Raw genomic sequence first — 12,969 nt, 5'->3', positions numbered from 1 at the left:
TTGAGAAAGAGAGCGTGGTGTGTGGTGATGGTGATGATGAGGAAGGGAAGAAGAAATGTCTTCCTATTCTCATCTGATGCATGATGGATTACCCAGTCGCCAGTCACTTCAACATACATTCCAACCTCCTAGTCTGCAAATCCCATAGAGGTCGAAGAAAACGGCAGCACTTGCTGCACCTCCTCTTCTCACCTTCAAATTTGCCTACCTCCTGCCGCATTGCTGTCGCCTGTCTAGGTAAGCATACCCTCATGTCTAGTACGTTCCATTATCACTCCTGTCTCATCCACCGCCTCGGCCCATTGAATCCGCAGACAATGTCACTGATACGGCGCATTATGCTTGCCGCGACTGATTGTCCGGCAGCGAGCGTTCGGCAAGAGCGAAGATGAAAACTGCCGTTGGATGTACCAATGGTGGGTGGCGTGGTCGGCCGGGCGTGGCGTGAAAGAGGCGAACAAGCAAATGTACTTACATATATACTTTGCTCGAGGCGGCAAGGTTTCGGGCCGGGACTTTGGCGTTTGGTACCTTGAATTTTGCGAGATGGGTCATGGCGTGTACGGAGAGTAGGATTCTGTGAATGATAGCTGCTGACACCTTCGACTGATGATGAATGTCCGGATTGAGCAGCAAAGCGCCGCGAGCTGCTGCGGAAAGTCCGCGATGGCGCCTGCGAATAGGTTTCCTGGTATGTTTGACTGACATTTGGAGATGCGTTGTAGCCAACTCTGATATGGCAATGCAAGCGAAGGTACTCACTCATAGCAAAAGTCATGCAAAGTGCTCGTTGAACAGTCACAGGGAGCATTCAGACACTTTAACACAACATCACGGAGAAAAGTGGCAGAGTTGTACCATGCTGTTGCTGCAAAGCCTCGTGCTCTCAATGAATACCAAAGCGACCATTGCATAGCGGCGACGCTCCTTGGTTTCTGTCCTTGAAAATCAGAGCCAATCAAGTGGTGGTCTAGCATGCCATTTTCGACGTCAAGCGCATTCGCGATCGGAATTCCATCGAGCTGCGCTGGCCTTGTGACTTGTGATCAGTCGCATCTGCGCCCCTGATTGACTTTACCTTCTTCAAATCGTCCGTCGTGAGAATCGAGTGGCATGATTGCTCCACAGCATCTTTGAGCTCTCTACCATTAGTACAAGATGACTGATGCTGATAGACGTCGGCGCGTGCAAATTCCCGCATAGCCGCGCTGTGGCGGCAAAGTAGCTCGGTGGTGGCTGCAAGTATCCCCAGGAGCTTCGCGAAAGCGAGAGGACTGACAGACCGGGGGGTGTTGACAATGGCACAAACTTTGTTCTCTTCAGCGACCTCGCTGGTTCCTGGCGCTCTGCTGGGAGCGAGCGCGGGGGTCAGCTTGATTGCCGACATGAGCAAATCCAGGGGCAGCGTTTAAGGGGCAAGTGTTGTGTTGCTTCGACTCCGTCCAGGGGTTGAATGGTGAAGTTTTTTGCATAGTAATACACCAACGACACTCTAGTACTTGCGAGCTCGTTGTATCGTGCGGTTGCGGGCTTACCAGCCAAAAAGGTTGTTTGTAACCTTACATTTTTCAAACTTTTCAGCTTGTGCCGCGGTTCGAAAATCTGAGGTACCAGGCGGAGTTACAGCGGTACTCCCCAATTGGTGTTCAGTTGTTGGTAAGGGTGCTTAGATAGCCAGTCTCAACTTGGATGGGTATGTCAATTGAAGCTGGCAGTCGAGAAGCAGCTTGGAGGTCGCAAATTTTTGGTCAAAATCTGGCATCTCGCACGTATCACGTGGATTCCCGACACAGCTGTAAGCAGCAGAAGCTTGCAAAAGCGCTGTATACTTGAGCGCAGTAGTCAGATTGACATTTCATCAATCTCCGTTGTGGTCTAGTGGCTAGGATTTGCCGCTCTCATCAAGAGAGTCTCTCTCACTTCGAACTGTCGGTTTCAATTCGGTTCCACAGCTTCAAATCAAGTGCCGGCAAGGCCCGGGTTCAATTCCCGGCGACGGAATATCTTCTTTTGCCATTGAACGGATTGTCGTGGATGCGAGCAAGCCGTGTTGTTGCAACTTTTTTTTTTTTCTTTTTGGTGGGCCCGATGATGGTCAGGGCGATCACGGCGCCACCGCGGAACGGACCGTGCAGCCAACCACAGCCGCATCTAGCCGCTGAAATTTTGGACCAGTGAGAGGGCGCGGATTCGGAGTGGTTGGTATATAAGGGTTGGTGTGTGCCTCGGGGGCAAAAGTAGAGAGCGGATGGTCAGAGGTGATTTGTAGGTTGCGTGTACAGCAACTTTTTGGTCTGCAATGGTGGCCGAGTGGCGTGTGCTTACGGCGGCTAAAGACCGCGGCTGTTGCGGCACCTGAATCCCGCGTGCAGTCTATATAGACCTCCGGTCTCCTCGTAAATGTAGAATTTGGGAGTTCTTTTCTCTGGATTGTTGACTTGACGACTTACGCAAGATGCTGCTGGATTCTGGCCACGGAGATGCAACAAAATGCCCGGACAGCCTGGAGACTGGATCCCAAGGAGAAAGAACGGAGTGACGAGGACAAGATGAATGCTCCATGAGCCTCTGAAATACGAAAGCAACCAGGACGATCCGGACCTTGATGGAGACGGCGGGAGAAGCGACCCTTTCGAGAGAACTCTCATCGAACCCATCCCGCTGCCGGAGAGCTTCATGTTGCGGAGAGCTCCATGTTGATGCGCAGGTTGCCACCCAGCTTCCTCAACAGTCAACAGACCGGAATGACAGGCCCATTGCGCGCCAACCATTTGCGACACCGCAAGACCACGAGATGCAAAAAGCCTTAGCCCGGGCCAACAACGAGGACACGCATGGAACCGAGCGCAATGGTTCGCGAAGTGGACACCATCCGCTCCGCTGCGGAGACTCCTCGCCTCCCGCAAGAACCCATCTTATCCATCTTATCTCGTCAAAACACCAGGAAAATACGAGCGTGATATGCTTGTTGACCGGATCGATTGCCAAAGAAACCTCGACTCGACCACCGCAAAACCCACTCTCTTGCATTGCTCGCTTGGAGATGCCGTTTGTTTCTGGAACGGCGGACGGTTGTTTCGTCTGCTCCAGCACTCTACATGCAGAGTTGTCTGGACTCTGTAGCGAGGAAAGCTCCATATCTCCATCCATCACTGGATTGACTCGGGACGAAAATTCCCCGGGCTCCAAGACGTCCGAGTTGCACGTTTTGACGCTGGATCAGCCCCTTGGCTGCCGTTCTCGGCGAGCGAAGTCGCAAGGACAGGGGCTGAGTCAGCTCCGCTGCCTACAATCTCTACTGCCCAGCTTTCCCGGCGCCTTGGTCGACGTTGACGGTATCTAGCAGAAACGTCATGTCTGCGCCGCTGGCACGTCTGTGGGCCACGACAGTTTCCTCTTGGAGTCGGCCGACCATCGCTCAAAGCGCCTTTGCCCCGAGTGGAGCGCCAGCCCAAGGTTTGCCAACATGAGTCTTAAAGCTCCTATCATGTCCTTGCGCTATGTATTCGACCAGTAGGTTTCTTCTTCGTCGTTTCGTCTCTTTCTCGATTCTTTCCAGCCATGGCGTCCTTGTCAAAGACGTTTAGCGCCATCGAGGCGGGTTCGCTGGGAAGTCGCCAGCAGCAGGCGAGCAGGTCGCAGTCGAGTTCTCTCAACAGAGGCTGCGAGAATGAAGAGAAGGCAGGATACGATTCGGCGTCCATCAGAGGCTGCGAGAATGAAGAAGAGGCAGAGTACGAGCCGGAGTCCCTGAGGCGGTACAACCCACCTACTCTCAGAAGCTACGAGGACAGAACGCGACCTGTGGGCCCTGTCGACCGTCTAAAGCATTTTACCTGGGTTTGTTCATACCAGTCAGCCACCCGTACCTTTTGCTGATTCCACAGGCATGGTATACTTGCACAATGTCCACCGGCGGCATCGCCATTCTCATCTCCCCACGAATCCAACCACATACGTTCCCCGGACTCGAAGTGATTGGCAAGATCGTCTTCATCTGGATGCTCTTCCTGTTCGTACTTTTCTCGGGATTGATAACGTACCGATTCATCAAGTACCCCGGAACCTTCACCAACTCGATCAAGCGACCGCCGGAAACAATCTTCTTCGCAGCCTTCTTCCTCTCCGTGTCCAACATCCTGAGCGGCATGATCCACTACGCTGCCTCGTCCTGTGGACCGTGGCTGCTGGATGTGTTCCGGATCTGCTTCTGGATCTACTTTGTCCTGACCTTTTGCTCCGCCGTTGGCCATTACATGATCCTCTTTACAAATCCGGAGCTCAAGATTGAAGACATGACGCCAGCGTGGGACTTCCCCATCTTTCCCTTCATGATCAGCGGCACCGTTGCTTGCACGGGCGCGGCCGAGTTTGCTCCTGCGGACGCCATGCCCATGATCGTCGCCGGCCTCACCGCTCAGGGCCTGGGCCTGCTCGTCAGCATTTTCATGTACGCCTGCTACATCCATCGGATGGTCCAGTACGGGCTGCCGTCGCTGGCAACGCGTCCAGCAATGTTCATTGCAGTCGGTCCGCCGAGCTTCACCAGCCTTGTCATCATCAACATGGCCAACGCCTATCCATCCTACTACGAGTATTTCGGCAGCGACGCGGCGACGATGCAGATCATGCGCGTCGGCGCAACCATGGTCTCGGTGTTTGTGTGGAGCCTGTCGTGCTGGTTCTTCTTCATCAGCTTGATCAGCTGCACCATTCACTGGCGGTCCATGGTCTTCAAGCTCAACTGGTGGGCCTTCATCTTTCCCAACGTTGGATTCACCCTCGGAACCATCTACATTGGAAGGTCGTTGAACAGCGAGGGCATCAAGTGGGTCGGCAGCATGATGACCGTCCTCCTCGTCTGCACCTACATCTTCGTCTTCGCCAACATGGTGCGGGCCGTCATCAACAAGGCGATCCTCTGGCCAGGGCAGGACGAGGACACGTACGCCGAGGAGGCCAACGACAAGGAGGAGAAGCGCTCCCTGATGAAAGCCCGCACCAACGAGGCATAGGATCGGGCCGCTCGCAAATCTGTGATGATCAGGCGTTTTACGGAGTTTGAGATAAGCTTCCGCTAGAGGCTGGCCGGCATGGACAAAGGCAAAAAAGAATAGGGGGCTCTTGAGGCGATTCATCCAGCATTTATCCGCCGTCGCTATTGGTACTCAATCGGGAGACTTGACGAGGGTATCGGACGGCGTTGAAAAGAGCTTTCCACATGGAATGCCAAAAGACACTTCCGCGGAAATATTGGGAAATGGCGTTGGATAGGACGTGATTGGTAGAGAAATTGCAATGCTTGAACGAAATCAACCTTGACCCAGTATGGCTGTCGAATGGATACCCAGAGCGGGCCAAAAAGGAATGTGTGACAGGAGATGAGGTCTTTTCTGTTGCTCCACTCATTACAGGGTCTGCTTCATCCCCTTTGCCAAAGATGGTCCGCTCTTCGTATCATGTACAGTACAGGGTCGATGGCCCCTCGGGCAGACACACAGATAACCTTGAAGAGCTTGAGTGGTCTTCAGATGGGTGGCTGTCGAGACCATGCAGGGCAAGCAGGTGTTGCTTTTGCGATCTCTCTGCGCACTCGACCGTTTCGCGATCCGTTCTGGCCTCCGCATCTATTCTTTTTTACGCAGCGCGAAGCAGTCGCGGTCGCGGTGGTAGACATGGTCCACGCGGCCCAAGTGCGACTCATGAGACATGCGTGCTGGCTGTTCGAGGTCGAAAAAAGGACATGTAGATGCAGGGCCGCCAGGATTGCTGCCGTGGGTCTGCTGCACTGCCGCCTGCTGAACATGCAGATTCTCGACCAGATCCATTCCGAGATGTGAAGACGCGTCGTTATCGAAGGGTCGGATCTAGGGGCCGAGAGGCTGAGTGCGCTGGACACAAGGCTGTTCACAGCAGCCAAACCTGAGCGCCGCACCGCAAAGGAACGGCGAGCCGCATCGTTCAGCTACGGGAGTGTCTCACAGAGGAGTTCTCGCAAAGGAGACGGCGCCTCGGCTTGAGGGCGGAGCAGACGGGGATGCTCCTAGACATCATCGGCTAGCGCTGCGTCTAAAAGAAGTTCCTGGTCCCGCTCCCTCCATGAGCTCGGCGCGTGGGGTCAAGGAAACCGGATCTTCAGCGATTCCATTGAGCGGCCTCGGCCGGAAGAATGACCTTCACCGGTCGGCGAATGAGCGACGGCCTGCAGAATCACCCTGTCCCCTGCCCGCATCATCACAGTCTTGGCGTGGTGTTGAAGTTTGGGTTGTCGACTGCACGTCTGTCATGTGGAACGTCATGCTTGTCCGAATTTTTCTCCCTGCATTGCAGGTTGCGTCCGCCACTCTCAACTTCTTTGCCCGCAGCGATCTGGGTCTCGCATCCGGATTCAGTCGAATACCGATGCTCTGGGTAAAACCAAGGCTGCCATTGAACAGCCCCCAAACTGTGCCGTCTTCTGTAGTTCTAGGTCTTCGTGTCCAAATGCTTCGCTTTCATTGGCAGTGCAATTAGTCAGTCCGAGCATCTTGGTGTGCAATGATCTAATACGCCGTTATAGTGATAGTCAGCACTTTTGCTTTCGGAATGATGGACGCGACTTCTTGCATGTCCGAGTAGCGGTACTCTGAGGAATAGGGGCCAAAAGCCACGGATGATGAAACGGGCACTTCTGGACCTCCAAAAGTTACTTGGTCGTGCGTGACTCGAGACGCTGGAGCGGACTTTCCGCCCCGTTTAGCAAAAGACTTTGTCAAGGAAGCTTATCTCAGCATCGCCGACTGCCTCCCGGTACTTCTCTTACAAAGTACCACTTGATCGCGCCAACACAGTTCATCCGAAAAGGTGCGATGGTGCGAGGGTGCCTCACTTCTGCCAAGTCTATTGCCATCTGCTTATCTCCTTCTGATGACGACGATGGCCCGCTTGCAAACGGCATTGCGGATAGACAAGCTGGCGAAGTGGGCTATGGTGTGCTGGACAATCGACATCGGTAGCAATACACCCTCCAATTGGGGCTGACGCATGCGTAATTCCTCTGGCCTCGTGGTGGGATTCTGACTTTCCGACCAAGTTGTCGGGGCTGAGACACAACCGCACACAGTGCAAGACCTGGCGCCGGCATGGCGGGCGCCACGATGACGCTCGGATGTGATATCAAGAAGTGTTTGGTAATGTAGCGATCTTTGTCGACGTATAAGCAGAATTTCGAGAGATGCTTTTGATCAAGTCGTGTTTTAGCCTCGAACGCGCGAGGAAAAACAATGGCTTGAATTGGGGGCAGCAATAGAGCGGGTCTGGATGAATGAGACAGCTGTCGTCTTGCGTTAGCGGAGAAGTCTGCTGCTACTTTGGTAATTGCTTTTTCAGCCCTTCCTGCTGCGTGCAAGCCGGCCGTTGCCAATGTCTTGCAAGGACGTACCCCGCTGTGCCCTTGGTTGCGGTCGTGGACCGATTGTCTCCTTCCTCGCTGCAATGGCACCCAATGTCCGTCGCAGGACATGTGCGGTCGAGGGTGCAGTCACGAGCGAATGCCCTTACAGCCCCGGGTGTCCAATCAGGAGCTGCAGTTGCACGGGGTGCGGCAGCGTCCGTGTCTCCGTCCCCTTGGACCTCATCTCGAGCATCTCTATCCCGGTCCCAACACGCAGGCATGGACCAGCCGAGAACTGCAGTTTGATCTTATCCCTTGTCGAAATCAGGACGTGGGATAATGGACCCATGCGGCATTCCATCGAGGTACGACCGCGTCCATGTCGCTTTTCTTTTGCTTTTTTGCTTTTTATGCCTGCAGCACGTAACATTTCCACGCTGTGCGACCAGCCATGTCCTCGAGCACTTTTCATACGGACGCCAGGCGAACTGTTTTGCCATTTTTCCAACGGGGCGCCACAGGGTCGATGGCTTAAAAAAGTGTGGGCGCTGAGGGGCAGATCCCTGCACCACAGCTCCAAACTCAAAGAGAGTTGCGGACATCCCGACAAGAGAGTTGCGGATATCTTGCACCCTCCAGTAAGAAAATTTGGCTGTAGAGATTGAATATCAGGACTGAGTGCAACTTGTTTGACTGCCCGCGCGCCTCTGACCCTACCTTGACATGTTTCGACTGTATGGGATAAGATTTGTCTGACCGCACGTTGAACTGAGGGTTACAGACAGCTATCGTGTGAACACGCCCGATCTGCATTCCACGTTTGTTCGTGAGGCTAGTCGCTGCACATGAGCATTGGTGCCCTCATCTTTCGGTCATCCCTCTTTGCTAGGGATCGCCCTTGAACTGACAGCGGCTGCACGTCAAAGGATCCAGCCGACTTGAGCTGCTCCAGCTTGCTAGGAGCCTCCTGGTGCCCTCGGCGTGCTCATGCAGCATCGCCACTGGTCAAGCTTCGGGTCTGCCACCTACCTGGCTGATTTTCCTCTTGGCGTGGTGCTGCTGTAGGACATCAGGAGAGTCAAGTCCAGCCAACCCGACCAACGATGCGGCGGCTTAGACACCCTGTCTACGTCCTTCCTATGGCGGAATCTCCGATCACCTTCGTTCCCAGCGATGGTGCCCAAAATGTGGATAGGCGCTGGCATTCTGCTGTAAGACCGCCGAAGAAATCATTGTGGCGGGAACAAGGACTCCGAACCCACTCACCTCGACGATGCCCAAGAAGGCGGGTATCAGTGCGCATGCTGACCGGCGATCCGGTTTTCTTGTTGGCAGCTCTGACGTCGAGACAGTGAGGCGGAAAAGAAGGTAGGTTTGTTTGAGCCCCCTGGAGCCGAGCAAGCTTAAAAAGACCCTTGGGAGAAGCCAATGCGGATTACCAGGACAGAGCCATCGAGACCTTCCTCCCTTCTACCATCTCCTGACTCCTTCATTCGCATCAATCAATACTTAAGCTTCTTGTTAGCCCCCTTTTCCTTCGGTCAACGTACCTTTGCTGGTATACCAAACATTCACCATGTCCACCTCTGGTTACCACAACGGTCCTTCGGCTGAAGCAGGCCACCCCTCAAACTACGGCGGAACATGGAGCGGTGACTCGAAGAAAGTGGTGGAGCACGACACTACAGGCACGGACGCCGGCACCTTCAATGAGTCTGAGCCAGGACATGAGGAAAGGCCAGCACCTTTCCCCTTCAACAAAATCATGAACAGCAGCTTCGGGAGGTCGCCATGGAAGAACCGTGAGTGGATCCTCATGGGCACGCATAGCAGTGTCTGACCGGTCCTCCAGACTTTATTGCCACGACTGGCGAGCTCATTGGAACTGCTTCGTTCCTCTTCTTTGGCATGGCCGGTGCGGAGGTTGCCAACTACGCCAAGTCGTCCGGACAAAGTGATGCCTTCGATCCTGCAGCAGTCCTCTACATTGCGACGGCGTTCGGTCTGTCGTTGATGGTCAACGTCTTCATCTTCTTCCGCGTTTCTGGAGGTCTTTTCAACCCTGCGGTATGACACCTCACGTTGAAAGATTGACCATGGGTCACTGATTCTTCTCCACAGGTCACGCTGGCCATGTTGTTGACGGGCGCCATCCCGGCGATGCGCTGCTTCTGCCTCTTCATTGGACAAATGTTGGGTTGCATGTTCAGCTCGTACATCGTCTCTGTCATAGTTCCCACACCGTTCGGTGTTGTCACAGCCCCAAGCAACGGCGCTTCAACGGCACAGGCTGTCTGCTTGGAGATGATTCTGACAGCATACCTCATCACGACCATCTTCATGATGGCTGGAGAGAACCACAGGGGCAGGTTCATGGCACCTGTTGCGATCGGTATGGCGCTCTTCGGTGCCCACCTTGTCGCCGTCCAATGGACTGGAGCCAGCTTGAATCCCGCGCGTAGTTTCGGCCCAGCTGTCGTGAGCGGAACTTGGACGCAGCACTGGATCTACTGTGAGTTTTGCCGTTTCCGGATCCGTTGAGATTGTTTCAAAGCTGATGGTATCACAGGGGTTGGACCAGGTGTTGGCTCTTTGCTTGCGGTTGGGCTGTACAAGACACTCAAGTACCTCCGATACGAAGAGTCCAACCCGGGTCAAGACGCGTGGACCCCTCCAAAGGGACGCCGTAGCAGCTTGTGAGCAAACTTTACGCCAGCGAAGTGACATCAAGATTGTATTGGGAGCCTGGGCGAGAGCATGACCAGTTTGAAGAGGTAGACACGTGGTTTGCGGTGGAATGAGCCAAGACGTTCGAGAACGCGTGCGCGACGCGTGATGAGACAAGGTCGACGCAGGAGAGGGATTCCGTGCCTCTCGCAAGTTGTTGGATGTGCAAAGGTCGGAATTTCGGGAATCTTAATCATGTAGTTGCTAGGATTCGAAATGGCAATTGTATTTTCACATCGCATTCTTGGGCCTCGATGAGCTCGCGCCAGGGGCACGCGGGATGTGCAAGGAAGCCGACGTTGTCCTCCCTCGCTTTCGGGGGGAATGACACCGGTGAGTGCGGTCGCAAGGACAGGCGAGTCGGTGGCACCTTTGAGGGCACAAGATTCCCAGCAGGGTTGAGAACGCGTCGAGTTTCCTTGGTTGCCTGTGGTGTTCTCAAAGGCGCGCTGCGAGTGTCTTGATCCAGGCCGACGAAAGCGGGCATTGTAGGACGGGAGCGTCGTGCAGGTGATTTCAGGATTGACATGTTGTGCATGTTGGGAGAGAAAGGTCGTGTCCAGGTGGCCCTACAGGCATCGGTGAGCTGCGAGGTGCCGGTGGTGAGTGAGGTGGTTGAGGAGGAAGAGGTTGTCGTCGCACTGGAAGAATGACGTGAGTCCGGCGGCAACGACTTTCTGGCGACGTCTCGGTCCGTCGACCCGACCCGACCCGACGTCGATCCAACGACCAACTCCACGACACAACAACATCCTCACAATCTGCCCTTTTTGTGACAAGTTTCATGATTCTACTGCTTGTGCTCATAGCTATCCACCTCACGGTTGGGTACACAGTCCAGCTCATTCTCACGCCAGTCAGTCAACATCAAAGGCTCGCAAAGCATCGACGGGCATGGAAAACAGAGCCTCCCAAAGCGGCATCTGCACCGTTGCCGCCGGTGGACGATATGCAAGACATTCATGTGCGGTATAGCGACCAGCCTCGGGACCCGAAATGCACTTGGATCGCCTATCTGGCTACCCCTTACCCCGCATTTCTTGGACGCACACAGGCTGTCCAGGCGACCATCTCTTTTTTTCTTGCAGCCTCACTGAATGCTAATGGTGCCCAGTGTACCGATCTCACTGCGTATGCTACTGCCGGATGCCGCCGAAATACCGTCCCATAGTGAAGATATGCATCAAAATTCCTTCCCGAGGAAAACGCCTTGTCGATACGAATGCGCATACCGGCCATCTTCTCACACAAGAAGGCTGGGTCAACGCAGTCGAGAGACCGGTGAAAGGCTACCTTCGGCTGCGTTACCACTGCGCGCCTATCAATTTGGTTGTACATGTGCTTCAGGGCATCCGCTGTCAATGCGCTAGGCACAGGACAGCATCGTTGTGGCCACCCCAGCCCTGATGGAGAACGCTGGGTTGTGGCAAGGACTTGACCGCGGACATCTTTGTGTACCAGTGGCTGATACAGCGACCAGGACCCGTAACAAAACGAAGCAGGTAAGCAGATTATGATACCAAAGATGAATGGGGCAACAGAAGCAACTCGAAGAAACTCGGCAAGGCTTTTACGAGGCGTTTGCCTCCACCTGCCCTGCGTTTACGTCGCAAGCCATAGTGGAGCACTGTGGAGTCGTGTCGAAACAGCAAATACTCGGACATCTGTACCGAGCGCCTCGGAGCTTGAGAAGACCTCAGTTGTACTCGTGCGCGATATTAACCCCAGAGTGTGGCTCTTTTGGCCCCACCTCCCACCCTAATGCTTATTGCTCCTGATGGTCATGTAGGCAGCAATTGCCCTATTCTCTCCACTTTATGTTGCAAATCAGGCCCTCTCCTGCGAAAATCTGTCGGTCCATGTCGCAGGATATGCTACCTTCCACACGGTCGCGCACTCGGAGTGAGCTCCTGGCAACAGGGCCTCCAAGCTGCAGAGGTGCCCAAAAGCCATGTCGCTCGAATTTTCAAGGACTCGATCTCCGTCTGCGACAACCGGCCCCACCAAGAGACTGAAATATCTCCCCCGACGATGCTTGTCCGATTTTCTTTCCCACCTGCGAGTCTGGCACGAGTTGTGGTCGATCGTGGGGGCAGATTTGCCATGGCCTGATCCTGCGTTAGCTGCTCCGAGCCGCATGACCATTTCGCCAATGAGCTGGCAAAGTCGCTACCACATGCATGCGATCTCATGGGATTCCAGGTTTTTACACTATGCGTATGCAAGCGACAGCTCCCTGTGTCCCCTCAGGAGACAGCTCCTTGATCTGATCCTTTGGTCGTCGTCCATGAAAGTGGTCTATCGCTCACCACCTAAACTTAGCCCAAGGACAATGATAGAATCGCCACTGGGTTGCGACCGCACAATCTCATCACCAGAGGGCAATCATGTTGCGAAATGACCCTCCAAAAAGGAAGCCACTCAGCAACTAGGGAAAGTACGGGTTGTTGTAAGGGCTGGAGAAACAGAAACCTACGCACAGAATTGCCAACACGTCACTCAGTCGTACCGCAGATGGAGTGGTGAGCGCTGATGTCTGTATCGCTGGATTCAGACCGAATCACAAACCGACTGAACACTCCATCTTGCGAACAAAAGTAAGGGACTGGCACTCGTGATGACCTGTCGACTCCCACTCCGACTGAAATTCATCATCGATCGCCTTTGGGTCAGATCAGTGCTTCCCTCCCTTTTCTCTTGGTGGGAAGTCGTCTCAAATTCCACCACTCCCCGTGGAGCCTGTCGACAAGCCATACACCATCATGTTTTCAAAGGCGACTCTCGATGAACCAAAATGTTGAACCACGAATCAATGTGGAACGTCTCCCCGCAATAACTTACCTTGCTGAGCTATCGAAAATACCACTTCT

At 54.2% G+C, this 12,969-nt stretch overlaps 6 protein-coding genes and 1 non-coding gene across 7 annotated transcripts; all 7 read left to right on the top strand.

The window, feature by feature from the left end:
- Positions 1–1,864: 1,864 nt before the first annotated feature.
- Positions 1,865–2,001, top strand: BKA78DRAFT_t154. The gene has a single exon. It is a non-coding gene; the product is annotated as a tRNA-Glu (tRNA).
- A 377-nt stretch (positions 2,002–2,378) lies between these two features.
- On the top strand, positions 2,379–3,562 carry BKA78DRAFT_181909 (uncharacterized protein). The gene has a single exon (XM_066883427.1). The coding sequence runs from the start codon at positions 2,606–2,608 to the stop codon at positions 3,341–3,343; it is 738 nt and encodes a 245-aa protein (XP_066740891.1). The 5' UTR covers positions 2,379–2,605; the 3' UTR covers positions 3,344–3,562.
- BKA78DRAFT_181898 (voltage-dependent anion channel-domain-containing protein) lies at positions 3,453–5,080 on the top strand. Its single transcript, XM_066883426.1, has 2 exons — positions 3,453–3,840; positions 3,888–5,080. Exons 1-2 carry the CDS (start codon positions 3,562–3,564, stop codon positions 5,013–5,015), a joined length of 1,407 nt encoding a protein of 468 aa, XP_066740890.1. The 5' UTR covers positions 3,453–3,561; the 3' UTR covers positions 5,016–5,080.
- A 2,149-nt stretch (positions 5,081–7,229) lies between these two features.
- BKA78DRAFT_181868 (uncharacterized protein) lies at positions 7,230–8,256 on the top strand. Its single transcript, XM_066883425.1, has one exon. It carries the CDS (start codon positions 7,402–7,404, stop codon positions 8,035–8,037), a length of 636 nt encoding a protein of 211 aa, XP_066740889.1. The 5' UTR covers positions 7,230–7,401; the 3' UTR covers positions 8,038–8,256.
- An 881-nt stretch (positions 8,257–9,137) lies between these two features.
- On the top strand, positions 9,138–10,072 carry BKA78DRAFT_332821 (aquaporin-1; the record flags this gene model as incomplete). The annotated part of the gene is made up of 4 exons (XM_066890019.1): positions 9,138–9,174; positions 9,225–9,439; positions 9,494–9,884; positions 9,942–10,072. The coding sequence occupies 4 exons, from the start codon at positions 9,138–9,140 to the stop codon at positions 10,070–10,072; spliced, it is 774 nt and encodes a 257-aa protein (XP_066740888.1).
- Positions 10,073–10,842: 770 nt separating this feature from the next.
- BKA78DRAFT_321193 (uncharacterized protein) lies at positions 10,843–11,281 on the top strand (the record flags this gene model as incomplete). The annotated part of the gene is made up of 1 exon (XM_066889003.1): positions 10,843–11,281. A coding segment is annotated over exon 1 (320 nt), but the record flags the coding sequence as incomplete, so codon positions are not given.
- A 580-nt stretch (positions 11,282–11,861) lies between these two features.
- BKA78DRAFT_181862 (uncharacterized protein) lies at positions 11,862–12,692 on the top strand. The gene has a single exon (XM_066883424.1). The coding sequence runs from the start codon at positions 12,051–12,053 to the stop codon at positions 12,498–12,500; it is 450 nt and encodes a 149-aa protein (XP_066740886.1). The 5' UTR covers positions 11,862–12,050; the 3' UTR covers positions 12,501–12,692.
- The last annotated feature ends 277 nt before the right edge of the window (positions 12,693–12,969 follow it).

The sequence above is a fragment of the Phyllosticta capitalensis genome (genome assembly GCF_038381095.1).
Source record: "Phyllosticta capitalensis strain CBS 128856 chromosome Unknown BKA78scaffold_9, whole genome shotgun sequence".
In the NCBI taxonomy this organism is placed as follows: domain Eukaryota; kingdom Fungi; phylum Ascomycota; class Dothideomycetes; order Botryosphaeriales; family Phyllostictaceae; genus Phyllosticta; species Phyllosticta capitalensis.
This window is presented reverse-complemented; position numbering and strand designations above follow the sequence as displayed.